This window comes from Antedon mediterranea, chromosome 10 (assembly GCF_964355755.1).
Source record: "Antedon mediterranea chromosome 10, ecAntMedi1.1, whole genome shotgun sequence".
NCBI lineage: Eukaryota > Metazoa > Echinodermata > Crinoidea > Comatulida > Antedonidae > Antedon > Antedon mediterranea.
In genome coordinates this window covers 17,832,316-17,849,630 of record NC_092679.1, presented here as the reverse complement: position 1 = coordinate 17,849,630, position 17,315 = coordinate 17,832,316, and the positions used below count along the sequence as shown (strand labels likewise).

Below are 17,315 nucleotides of genomic sequence, written 5' to 3'. Positions count from 1 at the left end.
TGTTATTCAGTTTTAGCATAAACGACGATGTTATTTATTTTATACACCAACAATTTTATTTCTTTAATAATACATAAAAATGAGAAAACAAAACATTTAACATTATAATAGCTTTAATCAAATGCTCAACATACAAGCCCGTAGCCGGGGTGTGTGTATGTGGGAGTTTAATCAAATGCTCAACATACAAGCCCGTAGCCGGGGTGTATGGGAGTTTAATCAAATGCTCAACATACAAGCCCGTAGCCGGGGTGTGTGTATGGGAGTTTAATCAAATGCTCAACCTACAAGCCCTTAGCCGGGGTGTGTGTATGGGAGTTTAATCAAATGCTCAACATACAAGCCCGTAGCCGGGGTGTGTGTATGGGAGTTTAATCAAATGCTCAACATACAAGCCCGTAGCCGGGGTGTGTGTATGGGAGTTTTATCAAATGCTCAACCTACAAGCCCGTAGCCGGGGTGTGTGTATGGGAGTTTAATCAAATGCTCAACATACAAGCCCGTAGCCGGGGTGTGTGTATGGGAGTTTAATCAAATGCTCAACATACAAGCCCGTAGCCGGGGTGTGTGTATGGGAGTTTAATCAAATGCTCAACATACAAGCCCGTAGCCGGGGTGTGTGTATGGGAGTTTAATCAAATGCTCAACATACAAGCCCGTAGCCGGGGTGTGTGTATGGGAGGAGGTTTCGAACGAATCCCCTTGCCTGAAGTGCCCTTTTCAGTTAGATACCACAGTGAGAAGGCCCAATGGTAAATAATAGGCCTAACTAGCATGTGACAAGTTTTCTCATTTTTGGAAAAAGGAACCCACTTAACCACTTAATTACAAATCCTGGATCGAGCTTAATATACTCCTCTGATGTACACCACGTATCTAACAAATATATAAATTACCCTTTATTGTTTATCGCACCTAAAAAAATAGAAATATACAGTGATATAGTTATATTAATACAATATTAATACTATAAATATTGCAGCAGACAATTTATCACGTTGGTTACAAACAGTTAAATATCTAAGATCGCTTAAACAAAACCGTATTTGAGCAGTTTAAGTGCGTTTGATCAGGTTAGATCTTTTCATCAGGTTAAGACGTTTGATCAGACTCGGTGCCTTTGACCAGATGTTGTGTATTTGATCAATCAATTAGTAGGTGCGGTTTACCAGATTAGGGGCGTTTAACCAAGTTAGATGCGTCTGACCAGGTTAGGGGTGATTTGTTTTAAAACGAATCTGCAGAATATCGAGTGTCTATGAAATGTTTTACCGACACGTTTAATGATTTAAATTGTGCTACTAGATAGGCCTACTTTTTTGTAATTTCTAGAAAATATCTGGTCGTACTTTCATCTCCGTAAATGTCAGTGATTTAATTGTTCCATTTATCATGATATTCTCCCACGTGACACCATCATCAGCAGTTGCCATTCCAGATTTGAAATAATTGCCATTTAAATTGGAGTCTTTACATTGATGGTACCACCACCCTCCGTGGTGGAACTTAGCGCAGTTTAAGCTCGGAGCTAGATCATGATCTCTATCCATCGTTGAAAATGCGTTCTCCCGATGTATAGATAATCTATCTGTTGCCCCTACCCCACCTAAAAATTTGTCGTAATATAATCTGTAAAAGTTAGTCTCGCTTCCCAGCCAGAAGTATGAGTATTCAACAAAAGACGTTTTTTTACTGACGTCTTCCATATCAATGCGCAGCTCGTAATGACCCTGTAAGGTCAAAAAATGAATTTTTTCGTTGCCCAGCCAGAATTCACTACTGACGTCACCGAATCCCTGTTTATATTCGAACCAGTCCCTGCCAAAGTTTTGACTGCCGTCTTTGCGTCTTTGAATGACGGTCCATCCTCCTCCGGTTGTTTCCATATCGCAGTAGACCTTAACATCTTCATTTAAAACTCGTGGACGAATAAAGTATACCCCACTTGGTGTCAATGGATCCCGGCGAAGAAGTTCGGCACAGTCTGGCGGTAGTGGTAATGGGCAAGCTGCAAGAAAACAAAACAATTGTATTGCGTGTAGCGCTAAATGAGAAAGTTAGGTGTACAGTATCTTTAAACACCAAAAAAAGTCATACAAAAAAAGAAAAAAAAGATAATTCTGTTTAACCGCCGTCCAAGAATAATTGCCAGGTTATTATCAATTTTGTTGCAAACGTTTATATTTTTTAATATATTAATACACAATAAAAAACATTTCCTAGCAATACCAAAATCCAATCATGATATTGACGGGAAGAGATACCGGTAGCCGAGTATATTCCAAATGCCCAAGGTATGTTCAATCGCAGTACAATTTCCCATGATAAAACAGAACAGAGTTCAATAAAGGTCGTTTTTTTTTCTACCGATCTACCGGCTGCGGTGACATACGTTAATCAGGAAATAATTGACTAGTTATAGAAATGCATTGTTGACTTTCATGTATAAAAAAAGGCATAAATAATATGCATGTATTTGGCTTCAGCTATTTTACTACCACAGCTTATATAGGCCTAATACAATTTCAAAGGCTCTGGTACCCGGCCAAGATTAAAACGGCACTTGAAATCTGTCGAGGAATTTTGTTCTGTTTTATGTAAAGTGTCAAAGTTTAGTTTTTAGTTTTACTATTATATTGCGAGTATCATAAATTCAATAAAATAATGAAAAAATATTATATGTGGGAAATGTGTAATTATTATGGTGAATGAATAAAGAGAAAAAAGGTTAAGTCAAGGCGATTCATTGCACGGCTGCGGTGAAGTCTATTGTATTCATTCTGGGCCTATTCGTTTTGTTAAACATCCGTTAAAGTATTAAAGTATGCAATTATAAATTTAATACTACAGTTATTGTATTTAGTGCAAGTCAGTTTAATTTTTTAATTTTTTATTTAAGTTGGTGTCAAAGCAGTAGTGTATGGTACTTACCCCTCTTCATAACAACGCCGTATATTATAAATGTAACGATTAACAACAACAACAATACACAGACAACAATGCACGTTCTAAATATCGTCTGACTGTTAAAATCCAGTTCACACTTCATTTTCCTGGCAATAAAACTGCGTCTTTCCCGCCGTTGTCGCATCTTCCTTCCATCCCTTGCTATATACGTTGAGTGGTAGTCACCATTATACATCGGTATCTCGTAATTACTGTCACGTTCGCCCTTTTCGTTGTCGTCATCTTCAATATCGCTATATTCCACATCATTGCTTTTTTCCGACAACTTAATCACTTCTTTACTATCTATATAGCGACTCTGTTGACGACCAGGGTGTGTGACGACGTTGTTCTTGGCGTTCTTGTCCGTAGACGTTACTTTGTTAAAAGTTAAGTTTGAACCCGGTGCTTCTGTAGTGTAGTGAGTATTGGCCCCAAGCGTCATGGACTTACGCGAAGGTTTTGGCGGAGCACATCGAATCTCCATCGCACGGATTTGTGTCTTTACTGGGCTAGATGTGTAGTCCGTATCCATAATATCGACACGGTAAATAAACTCAACGACCAAGTTCCCTACGGCACCCCACGTCAAGGAAGTACGTTTCAGCTCTCTATTGCCAATAGTATTGGTTTTAGATCATCAATAATTGTGTAAGACACCTACAGGTATTGGGCTTAGTGACGACCAAATGGTGACACTTGTCTGGGAGGTATGCTAAGCCCAACTGACAAATCTTGTGTATTATTGTATTGGCGGAAACGGTCGATTGTTTTAACGGAGCTGAAACGGGAAATGAGGAATATTGCAAGTGAAATGATTGCATTGGTATCCATTGGTATGACGTAAGGTTTAACAATTTTATTTATTGTTTATTATTAGGCCCGGAATCAATATACACAACACAATTGTTTACATTTATGATACATGACATTTCATTAATTTACTGGTTACAGTCAGCGTCTGAGGAAACTAGTTAAAAATACTTTTAAAAAACGTGATCGATTTTCACGTTATTAGAGTTATAGCTGTTTCGATCGCCTGAGATACAAAACGCGCCAACTTTGACCGAACGTTCTATACAGAAAATCATCAGCACTGCATTAAAGGCCTATGTTACGTACGTCTGGGGCGGTGGTGATCGCAAACATGAACCACGTCACTATTCTTCAACGTCAATCGAATGATATAATATTGTAGGCCTGGCTTTTGATTTTTGATGTCATGTGATTCATCGAAAAAAGTTTTGGCGGAGTCTCCTTCCAGACGACGACGAAAGCTACGGTATTTAAATAAAAAATACTAATGCCATTTATGGTCAACAAATTAGATTCCTAATCATTTTATTTTGAAATTTAAAAACTAATAGTGGTATACTTTTTGAATTACAGTTTTATTGATAATATTTAACTAATTAATTTATTTATTTAATTAAGATATAATTTGTTTCATCTTTACTGTACATTCAGGGCTCTTAAGCACCTGATACACGGCAAGTGGTATCATATTATGCCTAACCGTCTTCTGAATATGGGATATACTATATCTGTGGCGAGTCTCTCTGACTCATCACATTGCCTCTATTCTTCTTATGTCAACGCTCTGCCAGTCAGCTGTTCGACTGTTAGTGCTTTAGCCTCGCCTACTAGGTTCAACACCTACTGGTTGTGTTATATTGGGGATTATTTATCAGGTTAGGTTGAGTTATTATTTAAGTTAGGTAGTGTGGGTCTAATGCCATCGTACACGATACTGTAGAAAGTTTATCGACGTTAGACATGATACCGTAACAGCTGCATTGGTTACAGCTTTTCTTCTTCTGTTCCATGGTTTTCGAATTGGCTCATTTCTTTCTCTGTCTGTTGTAGCTGACTTGTTGTTAGGTACTTCAGCCTCTGTATGAAAAGTTTTTTAAAAATTAAATATATTTTATATTTATTGATATCTAGTATCGGTGTTTCCAATTGGATGAAACGCAATGACGTAGGCGCAAAGCAAGTGAGCACAATCACAAGTGGAAATTGATGATCCAACGCGATGTGATCGGTCAAAATTGCTTGCGTTGCGCTTGCATCCCTGCGTTGCGCACTAGCGGGAAGCGATATTTCTTTCCTTTCATGAAACGTCACAAAATAAACATGAATATTCATATCCACAAGGCGAATTGAGCTAAACCAGGCTTTGGCATATTCATCAATATTTATAATGATCATATCAGATCATAAAAAAGGTAAAATCACAAATAAAGATTGTAGGCCTACTAACCTCAATAAAGGTACCTTCCGTTCCCAATAATTGAATTGCAGCTACTGTTGGTACCATGACCATTGAAGATACCGATAAAAACCAGCCAAATATGTAACCACCCGTCGGGTACGTGTACGTCTCATCAAACGACGAATACTCCAGCTTGGTGTATTTAACCAGACTGAAAATGAATATTCCCTGCAATAGAAAAATATATAGTGTCAGGCTTTTCATCGTCTGTCTGTTCACATGTATGAAGTCATTCGGCCGAATTTTTCCCATCAGGTTATGCCAGAAATCATGCATATTGCACGGGCCTAATTATTTATATGATGAAGCATTACAAGATCTATTATATAATAACCCTCTAACTAGATTAATTAATACTTAGAACATTATAGAAGCGCTCATATATAATGACAACGGTATTTAGGCTAAATCGACTTACAAAGGTAAAACATGGCGTACAAACGACCCAACAAGCTGTAAGCCAGTAACCATGAACTTTTCTTCCTAACATTTCTTCAAAGTGATTTAAGAACCGCCTTGCACCTGTACGGAGGAAACATAGATGGATACTTTAGAGACATCTCGCGATGAGAGGCTCAGCTATCTTTATCGGCAGACGAAGGAGTGGATTATGATGATGTCTGTTACCATTATCTTACCGTAAACCCAGCCAATGGCAATAGCTTCAAAGAACGCCAGCCATAACAACGTCGCTCCACTTGCACAATACGAATCAAACAGTTGGAATACATACATTCCACCCTGGGAAATAAATAAAGTTTGTAGGCCTAATACATCAAATCAAAATACATACAATTAGTATTTTATTTATGATTGATAATACGTCAGCACCTATTAAAGGGACACCAATAGTATCTCCATATAATGAATGCCCCTGAATTGAGGTGACCGTGGTGATACATTTCCAAAGCGTTCCCTTAATAGGAATGTCTCTAGAATAGAGGTAGTAATACGTTTCCAAAGCGTCCCCTTGATGGGGATGTCTCTAGAAGAGGTTAACCGTGGTGATATATTTCCAGAGCGGCTTGATAGGGATTTCCCTGAAAAGGGGTGTCCTGATGCATGGGGTGTTACCGCATACATTTTGCATACTATTTAAATTACAACATACTTATACTTACGTATGTGACCATTGATAAACCAACGAGGAATGACCAGAAGCAGACGATTGCTATAAATATCTCTTTTCGATATCCTCTTCGAAGGTAGGTTGGGAACAAGTCAACCATTGCTGTGACGAAACCTTCCACTTGTACAAACTAGACAGATACGAGTGATCGCATTCATTAAAAGTGATCAGACAATATTGTACAAACACCGTTTTTTTTTTTTGGAAACTTGTACGATTAGCTGTCATAAAATGTACGGGGCGCCATTGAGGACATTGCTACCCTGTACGTAGCCAACCTTAAAGCGTGATTCCGACCAGGAGGACTCAACGGAAGGAAGTAAGCGCAACGTAAGTGATTTTGTCATTGGTCAACTCACTTGCCTTGCGCTCTAAAGGGAGGCAATCTTTAGGTGTATCAATTATTTGACAGCGGTCTCTGGGTGGTATGGTAGTCATTTTATCCAACAATTTCAAAGCCTTTATGAATTAATTGTGTGTCAAGGAACAAGAACTTACCTCACTGTCAATACCAAGTAGAAGTATCATAAAGAAAAACATAAACGACCAGAGAGGTGCTACGGGCATCTGCGCAATTCCTTCTGGGTACGCTACAAAAGCTAACCCTGGTCCTGAAGATTGAAAAGCGTAATATATGAGTATTTATAGTATGCCTACACGGGTATAGGTGGTTCAGGGGGTAGCCGATATGTGTGTGAAGCTGAAAGAAAAGACGGCGGCAAAATAGGCCTAAAAGCGAATAATGTATTGAGCGGTGTTCCATGCACTGGCGTTAGTAACACAAGAGGCCTGAGGCCACTGGTTTAGGAACCGTAAGTGACCCTCTGACGCTAGCGTTTTTAGCCTTTTTCAACATATTGTAATGCCCGTTGCTTTCTTTGGGTCCTACTTGGGTCCTATAAGCTCTGAGGTCCCTGGATTTAACCAGTAGTGAGCGCTCATAGCTGTTACTCCACTGGTTCCTACTTACCAGATCTTGCAACTTCGTCCACAGGAATGCCCTGTTTTACCGACATAAACCCGATAACTGAGAATATGACAATTCCAGCATAAATACTAGTGCCTGAATTGACGAACGCAAAAACCACGCAATCTCTAAAGAGATATAAAGAGAAATTTCCCATTTATAACGACTTATATTTTCACTAAAATCCCCCAGTGTTACGTTATAAAAAATTAAGATTTTAACCTTTCATATTATGGTCACACACGTGTAATAAATAAACGCATCCATAATAATATTTAAAAAAAACAAACACACATATTAAAACCACCATACAGTTAATCGTCTTTTCCCACTTTATAAGGAACGTGCGTAACGCACGACCAAATTGACACTACTACTATTTATTTTAAAAAAAAATAAAAATTATACAAACAAAAGTTCAACGCTAAAAAGTAAAACAATGAAATTATATAAACTAACACTGTTTAGTTAGTCGATTTTTTTTCTCATATTTTCATTAGTATTAGTTTGTTAAATCTAAAGGGCATCACTGGTTGTATGCATCTGTTGGTATGTGCGCTTTACAAACGCGATCGACGTTTAATTATTATCTATATAATAATATTATACAGATATTGCCTGCTTAGAGGGGAAATATAAGATTTTACATCCCCGAGTAAATTATATTTTGCTCGAGGGTATATATTTTTATCTAAGCGCCATCTGAGGGAAATATATATTTTCGAGAGCAAAATTTCATTCCCGAGGGGTATGTCAAATCTTATATTTTACCGATATGTAAAAGGCGATATCTGTTATATTATATGTTTTTATTGAAGTGCTAGTTAATAGTTACCATGTTACGTAATACACCGTAAGAATAAACACCTATTGAATAAAAAAAATGCAATTTCACTAGTTTTTAAACTAGTAAAAACTAGTAATTTTACTTTCTGTGTAATAATAATACCTCCAAAAGTTATGGTTGAACTTGTTAAAACTGCTGAGGGCGCACCACGTACCAACTCCGATGGAATAAGAGTAAAATGTCTGAGTGGCCGCGTCCATCCAGACCTTTAAAAATGTGATAATCATGATAATTTTTAACGAAAAAGGAACAAAAGTAAAAGTTCGGTTACTGTTCCGAAAACAGTATTTACAAACACTGCCACTAGGTGACTACATACCTGTGATTCTAATAATAAAGTCGTATTTGGTTTGAGATAAAATTCAAGTCCCACAGAAGCACCTTCCAGTGTGACAGATCGGATCAACAGGATTGTCAGGAAAATGTACGGGAACGTTGCAGTGAAATATACAACCTGCGAACATCAAAACAATTATTATTATTATATCAAAATAATTATAATAAGAAATATTTCCACATTTCCACAGATAAATATGCATTTTACCTATGTAAAAAAAAAAATGTTTTCACCATATAACTATAGGATAACCATCTATGCTGCCAATAAATTAACTGAATTGAATTGATATTTTCACACGTCCACAATCAAATGACGTCATGATTAGTAAAAGCAATAATATCGTCACGATACAACGATGTTATTGTTCTTATTGATCATGACGTCATTAAAAAAAAATTTATTTTATCAGAGACTGCATAAAATAATGATTAAAATATAATTCTAGAATAAATATTTTCGAATTTCTTTTGTTTTAAGTAAGAAAAATGTATGTTTATCCATTTATCGTCGATCGTTATCGTCTTGTGTTCCGCAGCCTAAACCAGAATTTAAATTATAAAGAAATATTTCTAAAACATGAAAGTGAAGTGTAGAACAAAATTTAGGGCAGCTTATTGGAGTGTAGAGCCTGTGAAAACAAGACAAGTAAAAAGGACAAAACAGACGTACATTATTGTAACAACTTAACTTAAATATATTTTGTCTGCTCATAATTACACATAACGATAAATATTAAATATCCTGTTATTATTCAAGGCACACAACTGATTTAAAATGGATTTGTTAACGGAGGGGCTGATATGTCAACCGTAAAATTCTTTATTATGCGAGAAACCGAGTGGAACGATAGTTTTAAAATACATGCTAAATATGTGGTTTTTAATGTAATGCTACCTGGGTCATTCTAACTCTTGGTTTCCACTACAGACGCAAGCGCACTGCAAGTAAAACGAGGTTCAAGCTATAAAGCACAAGCGCGCTGCAAGTAAAACGAGGTTCAAACTATGAAGCACAAGCGCAACGCAAGTAAAACGAGGTTCAAACTATTAAGCACAAGCGCACTGCAAGTAAAACGAGGTTCAAACTATAAAGCACAAGCGCACTGCAAGTAAAACGAGGTTCAAACTATTAAGCACAAGCGCACTGCAAGTAAAACGAGGTTCAAACTATTAAGCACAAGCGCACTGCAAGTAAAACGAGGTTCAAACTATTAAGCACAAGCGCACTGCAAGTAAAACGAGGTTCAAACTATTAAGCACAAGCGCACTGCAAGTAAAACGAGGTTCAAACTATTAAGCACAAGCGCACTGCAAGTAAAACGAGGTTCAAACTATTAAGCACAAGCGCACTGCAAGTAAAACGAGGTTCAAACTATTAAGCACAAGCGCACTGCAAGTAAAACGAGGTTCAAACTATGAAGCACAAGCGCACTGCAAGTAAAACGAGGTTCAAGCTATAAAGCACAAGCGCACTGCAAGTAAAACGAGGTTCAAACTATGAAGCACAAGCGCACTGCAAGTAAAACGAGGTTCAAGCTATAAAGCACAAGCAAAATGCAAGTAAAACGAGGTTCAAGCTATAAAGCACAAGCGCAACGCAAGTAAAAGTAGTTCCCACTAGGAAGCAACTCAAGCAATCACGACTCATGGACGAATTGATTGGTCTTCGTGATTGGTCAACTCATTTCCATTGCGTGTACACACTGTGTTGCTTCCAAAGTGAAATCAGGCTTAGTGCAGATTTAGGTTCTCCTATATCGTGTTGGTGTCGGCTAGATTAATTTCCATAGGATAATTTGATAATTCGAATCGGTTGTTCGGCATTCGCACTAATTAATGTTTGGTTAAAATAAAAACAAGCAAGTTTTAGCATAATTAAGTTACCTTTCCGGTACTTTTGACTCCTTTCCAAATACAGAAATAAATAATGACCCAGGCTAGTGCAAGACAGCCAACCATTTGCCAATTCATACCAGCCGGATCATCGAAGCCTTTGGACAGGTGAATCTTGAGTACATTACGCCTGTAAGATATATTCATTCAATAATTAATACGTGCATTGGCGTCTCGCAAGAAAATGGTAGGGTCGAAATAACAATCGAGAGAGCATGGCTTTAAAAAAATGCAATGAAAAAGGATTTCAAACCTGGTGATGGATTGAAACGACCGTACACACTTGGCGTGATGTGATGGCGCTAGTTACACTCCGTTATGCGCGATTGATTAATATAATGACGTAATGCATATATGGCATAAATACGGAGAAAGTTTTCAACCAGGTGATGGATTGAAACGACCGTTCTCACTTATACTATGATGGCGCTAGTTACACTCCGTTATGCGTGATTGATTAATATAATTACGTAATGTAGGCCTAATAAACGTCATATTAAATACTGAGAAAGATTTGTACTAGGGGTTCATTGCCTGTACGGGAGACAGTGTACGTTATGTAATTTTTTTTTCTTCAAATTCGGAAAACGTGTCATTTTGTCCAATCCAGGGTACCGGAAATGAACGACCGTGTGCGTTCTCAAAGTTAAATCTAATTACTGTCAACAATTTAAGCTTGACTAAAGAAGTAAAAATAGGAAATGGACGTCTGCAGGCAAAAGTCAGCACATCAAGTTGAATTGAGGGTATCACAGGCTTTACACTAATTTATGTACATAATATTTATAAGTTGTAATAGGTGTAGGAAATTGGTCTCATAGTAAAATAGTGTTATTTTCAATTAGAAAAGTACATTATTGATTGGTGAGTGCGTTTTTGTAATATACGGTTTTTGTAATATATACGGCTTTTGCTATTGGTTATTTTTAGTACATACAAAAGATAGAAAGTTTATAAGGCATTGTTCCCAAGGCAAAGGTATATAAATAATTTTGGAAAACACGTTTACGACTGTAAAGTCATTGAAAATTCTATAATACTGCGCACGCGTTTAAAGTGTCTAAAAATAAGTGGTACTATTAAAGTTTTGTTTGCAAACTAAAGTTTGTCACGTGATTTGATAATACGTCATGATGCAGATTGAATAAAGATGGTGTTGAATAAATGTACACGATGACCTTTAGGTCATATAAACAAAATACAAAGTTTGCTAGTGTAGACTTGTAAAAACGTGTGTTTTTACAGTATTTGTGGTGGGAAAATTTTGGGAAACATTGACAAAGTTTGAGTTTTCAAATAGTTTGGCAGTGTAAACAAGGCTTTAAATGTAGACATAACTATGTAATATTAATACATACTCCCAAAATTCAATAGCAGCGGGTACCAGTTTAGTTCCATTGATCTTCCCATCGTAAACTGTACCGTTGTACCATTCGCCGCCGATGTATCGGTTAGTGTAGTTACGCGTGCCGGCGTCGACGAAATCATCGACGGTAGTGCAGTACTTGGTGTTCCATTCATTATTACAGTTCGACCACGGTAAAACACTGGAAAATGAGTTGAACATGTAGAACAGAGCCCATGCTATGATGACGTTGTAATAGTAGTTGACGAACTGCACGACGACCATATTGGCTACACCAATACCTAGTATTTATATAAGCAAAATTTTATAATTTTATAACATTATAAATGATTTTCAGATATAACTTGATTTATGATGACGTTGTAATAGGTTCACGACAACCATATTGGTAATACACGTATTTTTATAAGCACAAGTCAATAAAGTTATAACAGTATAAATGATTATATACAAAATTATGATGTACAAGTATTGAGTTCGAACAACTTAACTGATTACTGTATTTTACTGCAGTAACTACATTTACTGCAATAATAACCTTTTAATGTAGAAGTTTACGAGGCAGTTGCTGACCGTGTGGATTGCCTATATAAAAAACTCATACTGCTGCAGTAAGTACAGTAATAATGTTTACAAGGTACCTTCAGATAATACAAACTTTATATTTGGTTATCATTTTGTTTACCTTTGAAAATCGGACATATTGTCCAGCATGAAATTCCCGCTTGAGATGTATACTGTCCAATACCAATCTCCAAGAAAACCAATGGGATAGCTCCAACAATTAGGCAGATGAAATATGGAATTAGGAAAGCACCTAATTAGGAAAAAAGAAAACACATTAGTTTAAGTTTTGTTTAAGTTTAAGTTTTAGTTTACTTTAAGTTTTACATACATGGACATGATTTCATATCACTACCATATTTAAGCATGTCACTACCATATTTAAGCATATCACTACCATATTTGTCCCCCGAATAGAGGTTGTAAGTTTTACTTCCACTTCCTGTTTCGTCGTAATTAAACTGTGTGGTTTCAAGTTTACCGGCAGCTTTCTTTCGTGGTAAGTGATGCAGAAATAAATTATTCATAGTATATGAATGACAAAATTTCTTTTCAACAATAATCAGTATAATGCAGTCTGACTAGGCCTATAGTAATTTGTAATTTCCGACAATTTTATATTCTGTGCAAAACTTACCTCCGCCATTTTTGTAGCACAGGTATGGAAATCGCCATACATTTCCTAATCCGACGGAGAATCCGATTAAAGATAAGATAAAGTCAAGTTTACCAGACCATGTACCCCTCTCATTTAAACCATCATCCGACGTGGTTTTCTTTTCATTATCTACAATTATTTCTTTATCCGTCTTCATAATATCAATTGGGCTTCAATCAATTAGGCCTAGTTAATCGACGAGGCGACCGAACAGAATGATTGAGCAATCATCATGTCTTAAAAGTTTATAATGTTTGCAAACTCACTATTAAAACGAACCTAATGTTTACAGTAAGGTGGTGGAGTATATAGTCCTACCGTATTTGAAGATCGTGGTTAAATTAGCCTATAATGATTGATTAGGGCTACTGTGGTATAATGGCATCAGGAAAGCATATCATATTGGATCATAGACTGTGATTACATAATAAGCTTACCCTTCCATTCAGTTACAGTAAACCTTATATCCAGGGCAGTGTAGGAGGCGCGCCTACAGTGTATTTCACTGCCCTGGATATAAGGTTTAACTGAATGGAAGGGGAGAGATCGAGACCGGTGGATACACCAAGGAAATCTAAAAGTGGACACTGAACTCGCCTTGTCAAGATATGAACTCGTAATCGTCCTTTGATCGTATGATTGGCTGCGACAAATACCAACTGTACTGTACCATGTACATATTCTCCGCGGCGCGCAGAGTGTCTGTAAAGCTTGGTTCCCACTAGAACGTAACGCAAGGACGTAAACGCAACGCAAGTGTTTTAACCAATCACGGCTTATTCGCTTGTGATTGCTAATACACACTCTAATAGTAACCCCCTTCTAATAACCCACCTTAAAGTCAATCTATAATAATAACCCACAAAAACTTATGATGCAGCAGTATTTTGAAAATAAGGAGATACTGTATGTTGATCTTGCTAGGAGTTGATGACCGGAAAAGCTGGGGTGGGTTACTATTTTCAAGTGCCTAATTTAAGATTAGTAATAGTAACCCACTACTCTAATAGTAACCCCCCTAAAAACAATCAAAGAAGGTTACAATTAGAAGATTTACGGTAGGAGTAACGAGGTCGCCTCGTTGATTAACAAGTACAAAGTCTATATAGGGGACATATCGTTGGACAAAAAGTAGAGTCTGTCGCTATTTACGAATCACTGATCATTGATTTATGTATATAAACGAATATTTAGGATTAATAGTTTAATTAGTATTATGTTTATTTGTTATAAACTGGGTCATTACAACATGCAACACGCAGCATGATCTCGCATTGTAGGCCTACCATGTCCACAATGACAACCATGACTAATTCCAAAGTAGGCCTAACTTTAATTTTGCCAGATAAAAAACACTCGGAATTTTGTACTGTAACGTTCATTGAAAAGTACCAAAGCCAGAAAGATAAAGAATAACAATAAAAAGCGTAGGCTAAATCAGAATCGCGAAAGAAACTCTTTGTATTTTGTCAATGAAAACGAATTCTATGATAGCAAAGTACACTGTATTTAACTACTAGGCTACCGTACTACAAAGGCAGAGACTGCTGCTGAAAACAGATTTTCTAAACCCCGTTTTTTTGTTAATTTAATCGCGAGCACCATTGTAAATGTTCTACCACGGTTACGCCTCAGTGTAAAGATCCAGGGAGGGTGGTAAAACAACGGTAAATATATCATGGAATACTCAGTAGAATCCCTTTATTGGGACACCCTATTAAAGGGCCACTTTCCTCCTTGGTGGTTATGATGCTTGGCTACCACTCCAAGGATCCTCTGGGTTCAAGTCCCGTCACATGTCAGAACAAAATTACAACTCCATTCCCAAAGACTTTTAATAAGACTTTGTTGATGTAGAGCATCTTGTGTCTAACCCTAATGATCAGCAATTGTTAGATGGATCACCCTCATTAAATATACTAAACAAAACCGACTGTAATTGGCAACATGTTTTAACACTAAAACCAATGGTGTGGGTATCAGTGGCTGGATATCAATGGAGATACAAAAAAAAAGCGAAAAGCTAAATCAAAACGATAAAGTGAAACAGCCAGAAAAGTTAGCAGAGCTTTCGGGCAACACTAGCCCTTCATCAGTATAAATCAGAATATAGGCCAGCGGCGTGCGTAGCATGCGTAGGTTATATTTTAATTATACGTAAGCTCATAAACCATTTTCTGAATATCAATTCCTTTTTATCCATTAATAATGTTAAATCGTAAAGGTTATTTAGCGTAACTTACTTTACTATTGTTTAGGCCTACATAATCTTTTTGTAAAGTTAAAATCCTTTCTATTTTAACAAACGTTGTGGTGTTATTCTGAAATATGATGAATAGAGGATATTTATTGCAATATTAATAGCCAAATTTATTTTATACATATTATTGGTCACATCAAGCCATCCCGGTAATAACGTCGGCATTGGTCTGAATATATTTTATTTCCGTCGGACCTCTAGCTTACTAAAAGTTGCTTGCATAAATTTGGGAAGTATCGGCTATCTTTCACATAAAGAGTTTCGTTTCGTTTATTTTCCATTCATTTAAATGCATTTAAACATACATACGTGTACAGTATATAACATATGGGTGGAACGAGATCACAGTAAGTTCATTGAAGTCGTGACCCCCGTATTAGTATAATAATGCTACGAAGTAGACTAAAACTTATGTACGAAAAATCCGCCTGTCATCTCCGCAACTCCTACGTAAAAAAAAAAAAACCCCAATCGAAATGGTAGGAAAGTGTTAGCCCAACTCTGACTTAATTGTACCGACTACTACAGTATACAGAATTGAAACAAAAACACCCCGCAAGCTGTAGTATTTTTTACATGCAAGACACCTGAACTAACTTCACAAACAAAACAAATTGTGTATATATAAAAAAAAACAACGAGTCACTGACAGCTGAACTTTGCAGCAACTACAAATGGCAGAAAACCTTCGAAATAAACACAATCTTACCGCCTCCGTTCTTATACGCGAGGTACGGGAATCGCCAAACGTTACCAAGTCCAACAGAAAAGCCAATCAAAGATAGCAAAAAGTCAAGTCTTCCTATCCACTTTCCACGAGGATTTAACTTAACACCACCAGTAGCTTCGGTTGCATTTTCTGATTCAGATCGCTTTACTTGAGCGTATTTTCCGGTCTGATCCATGTTCGTAGGCCTACCTTTAATAGTACACCCAAGAATGAATAGTACGTACAGATGTTCGCGGTTTATCAGTAAAGTACAAAAATGCTCGCGCATGCGCGAAACCACTACGATTTGTATTGTCTTTTCGCTGAAACTTGTGAATAAAAATAATAGATAATATAGCCAGGGGGTTAGAGTCACTTTTATTATTTAATTCGATTACTGGACATGCCATTCAAAAATATAATAACTTCTAGTTTCATTGCAACGAAAGAGAATACAATTATTATATTGGCACGAACAATAACATTACTGTAATAGGCTAAACAATCAATATTTATAAATATTTAATAACCACAACAAGGTACCCTGCTAAGAATGAGCCGCGAACCACCCGTTCGGTGGACATTTAGGTGCTGTAGGGACATACTACATTTGTATTAATGTCCTCCGTGGTTCTTCGTAGGCCTAACATTTTCTTTCTAATGCTATGTTCTTCTAACAACCCGGGGATGTTTAACAGGATATTGAGCTAACGAACATGGGTATTTGCTGATCTTATTTCCTCATAGGTTATCTGTTGATGATATCGGCTCATCCGAATGTATTATTTTCGATACTATATTAAATGCCTATACATTTCGTGTTCAAAAGCACCAATTTTCCCCGGGTTGTGGGAAAGTTTGCATCTGGGTTGTGGAACGTTTCAAATAACTACATTAAATGCATATACATTTCTTTTTCAAAAGCACATATAGTCCTATTTCCCGAGGTTGTGGGAAAGTTTGCTCCTGGGTTGTGGAACGTTTAAGATAAGCAGTAGGCCTGCAAATTTAAAGAAAAATAAAAATGCACATTGCCGAAATCGTCAAAATAAAATAAGAATACATTGTTGTTGCGTTTAATGGATAACTAATTGGAAACAACGTATTGTTAGACTAATTCAAGTTTCATGACTTAAATGGTTTATTAGAGCTGTAGGAAATTTCGAAGTATGTGTCCAGTAGATAAAAAAAAAGAATTGTACTTACATCGGTGTAGTTTACAGTTAGTTTCTAACTTTCAAAATACTCAGGACACAAGCTTCTAATGGCGTCAAAGTAGCGAGATACTAGGCAAAAATGCAACAAGAATTAATAACAAACTCGAGATAGATGTATCATTGCCCAAGTAAACACGTACTAGCA

At 36.8% G+C, this 17,315-nt stretch overlaps 2 protein-coding genes across 3 annotated transcripts; both read right to left on the bottom strand.

Moving 5' to 3' along the window:
• Positions 1-163: 163 nt before the first annotated feature.
• LOC140060690 (ficolin-2-like) lies at positions 164-3,996 on the bottom strand. The gene is made up of 2 exons (XM_072107005.1): positions 2,932-3,996; positions 164-2,008 (listed from the first exon to the last, which is right to left on the bottom strand). The coding sequence occupies exons 1-2, from the start codon at positions 3,479-3,481 to the stop codon at positions 1,329-1,331; spliced, it is 1,230 nt and encodes a 409-aa protein (XP_071963106.1). The 5' UTR covers positions 3,482-3,996; the 3' UTR covers positions 164-1,328.
• A 259-nt stretch (positions 3,997-4,255) lies between these two features.
• LOC140061356 (sodium- and chloride-dependent taurine transporter-like) lies at positions 4,256-16,178 on the bottom strand. 2 transcript variants are annotated; one of them, XM_072107867.1, is made up of 13 exons: positions 15,954-16,178; positions 12,448-12,579; positions 11,755-12,043; positions 10,388-10,526; positions 8,484-8,618; positions 8,267-8,370; positions 7,321-7,445; positions 6,849-6,961; positions 6,343-6,480; positions 5,860-5,962; positions 5,640-5,743; positions 5,210-5,389; positions 4,256-4,839 (listed from the first exon to the last, which is right to left on the bottom strand). In XM_072107867.1, the coding sequence occupies exons 1-13, from the start codon at positions 16,147-16,149 to the stop codon at positions 4,747-4,749; spliced, it is 1,851 nt and encodes a 616-aa protein (XP_071963968.1). In that variant the 5' UTR covers positions 16,150-16,178; the 3' UTR covers positions 4,256-4,746. The 2 variants fall into 2 exon arrangements, with proteins under 2 accessions (XP_071963968.1, XP_071963969.1); XM_072107868.1 differs by lacking the exon at positions 15,954-16,178 and adding an exon at positions 12,964-13,239.
• Between the last annotated feature and the right edge of the window lie 1,137 nt (positions 16,179-17,315).

What these genes read in the sequence shown, in the direction of transcription:
- LOC140060690 (XM_072107005.1), bottom strand. Translation starts at nt 3,481, where the DNA reads ATGGATACGGACTACACATCTAGCCCAGTAAAGACACAAATCCGTGCG. An exon ending in CGGCGTTGTTATGAAGAGGG is followed by an intron (nt 2,009 to 2,931) that starts GTAAGTACCATA and finishes GTTTTCTTGCAG; the next exon opens with CTTGCCCATTACCACTACCG.
- LOC140061356 (XM_072107867.1), bottom strand. Translation starts at nt 16,149, where the DNA reads ATGGATCAGACCGGAAAATACGCTCAAGTAAAGCGATCTGAATCAGAA. An exon ending in GTTTATCAATGGTCACATAC is followed by an intron (nt 5,963 to 6,342) that starts GTAAGTATAAGT and finishes TTTATTTCCCAG; the next exon opens with GGTGGAATGTATGTATTCCA. An exon ending in CGGAAGGTACCTTTATTGAG is followed by an intron (nt 4,840 to 5,209) that starts GTTAGTAGGCCT and finishes CTTTTCATACAG; the next exon opens with AGGCTGAAGTACCTAACAAC.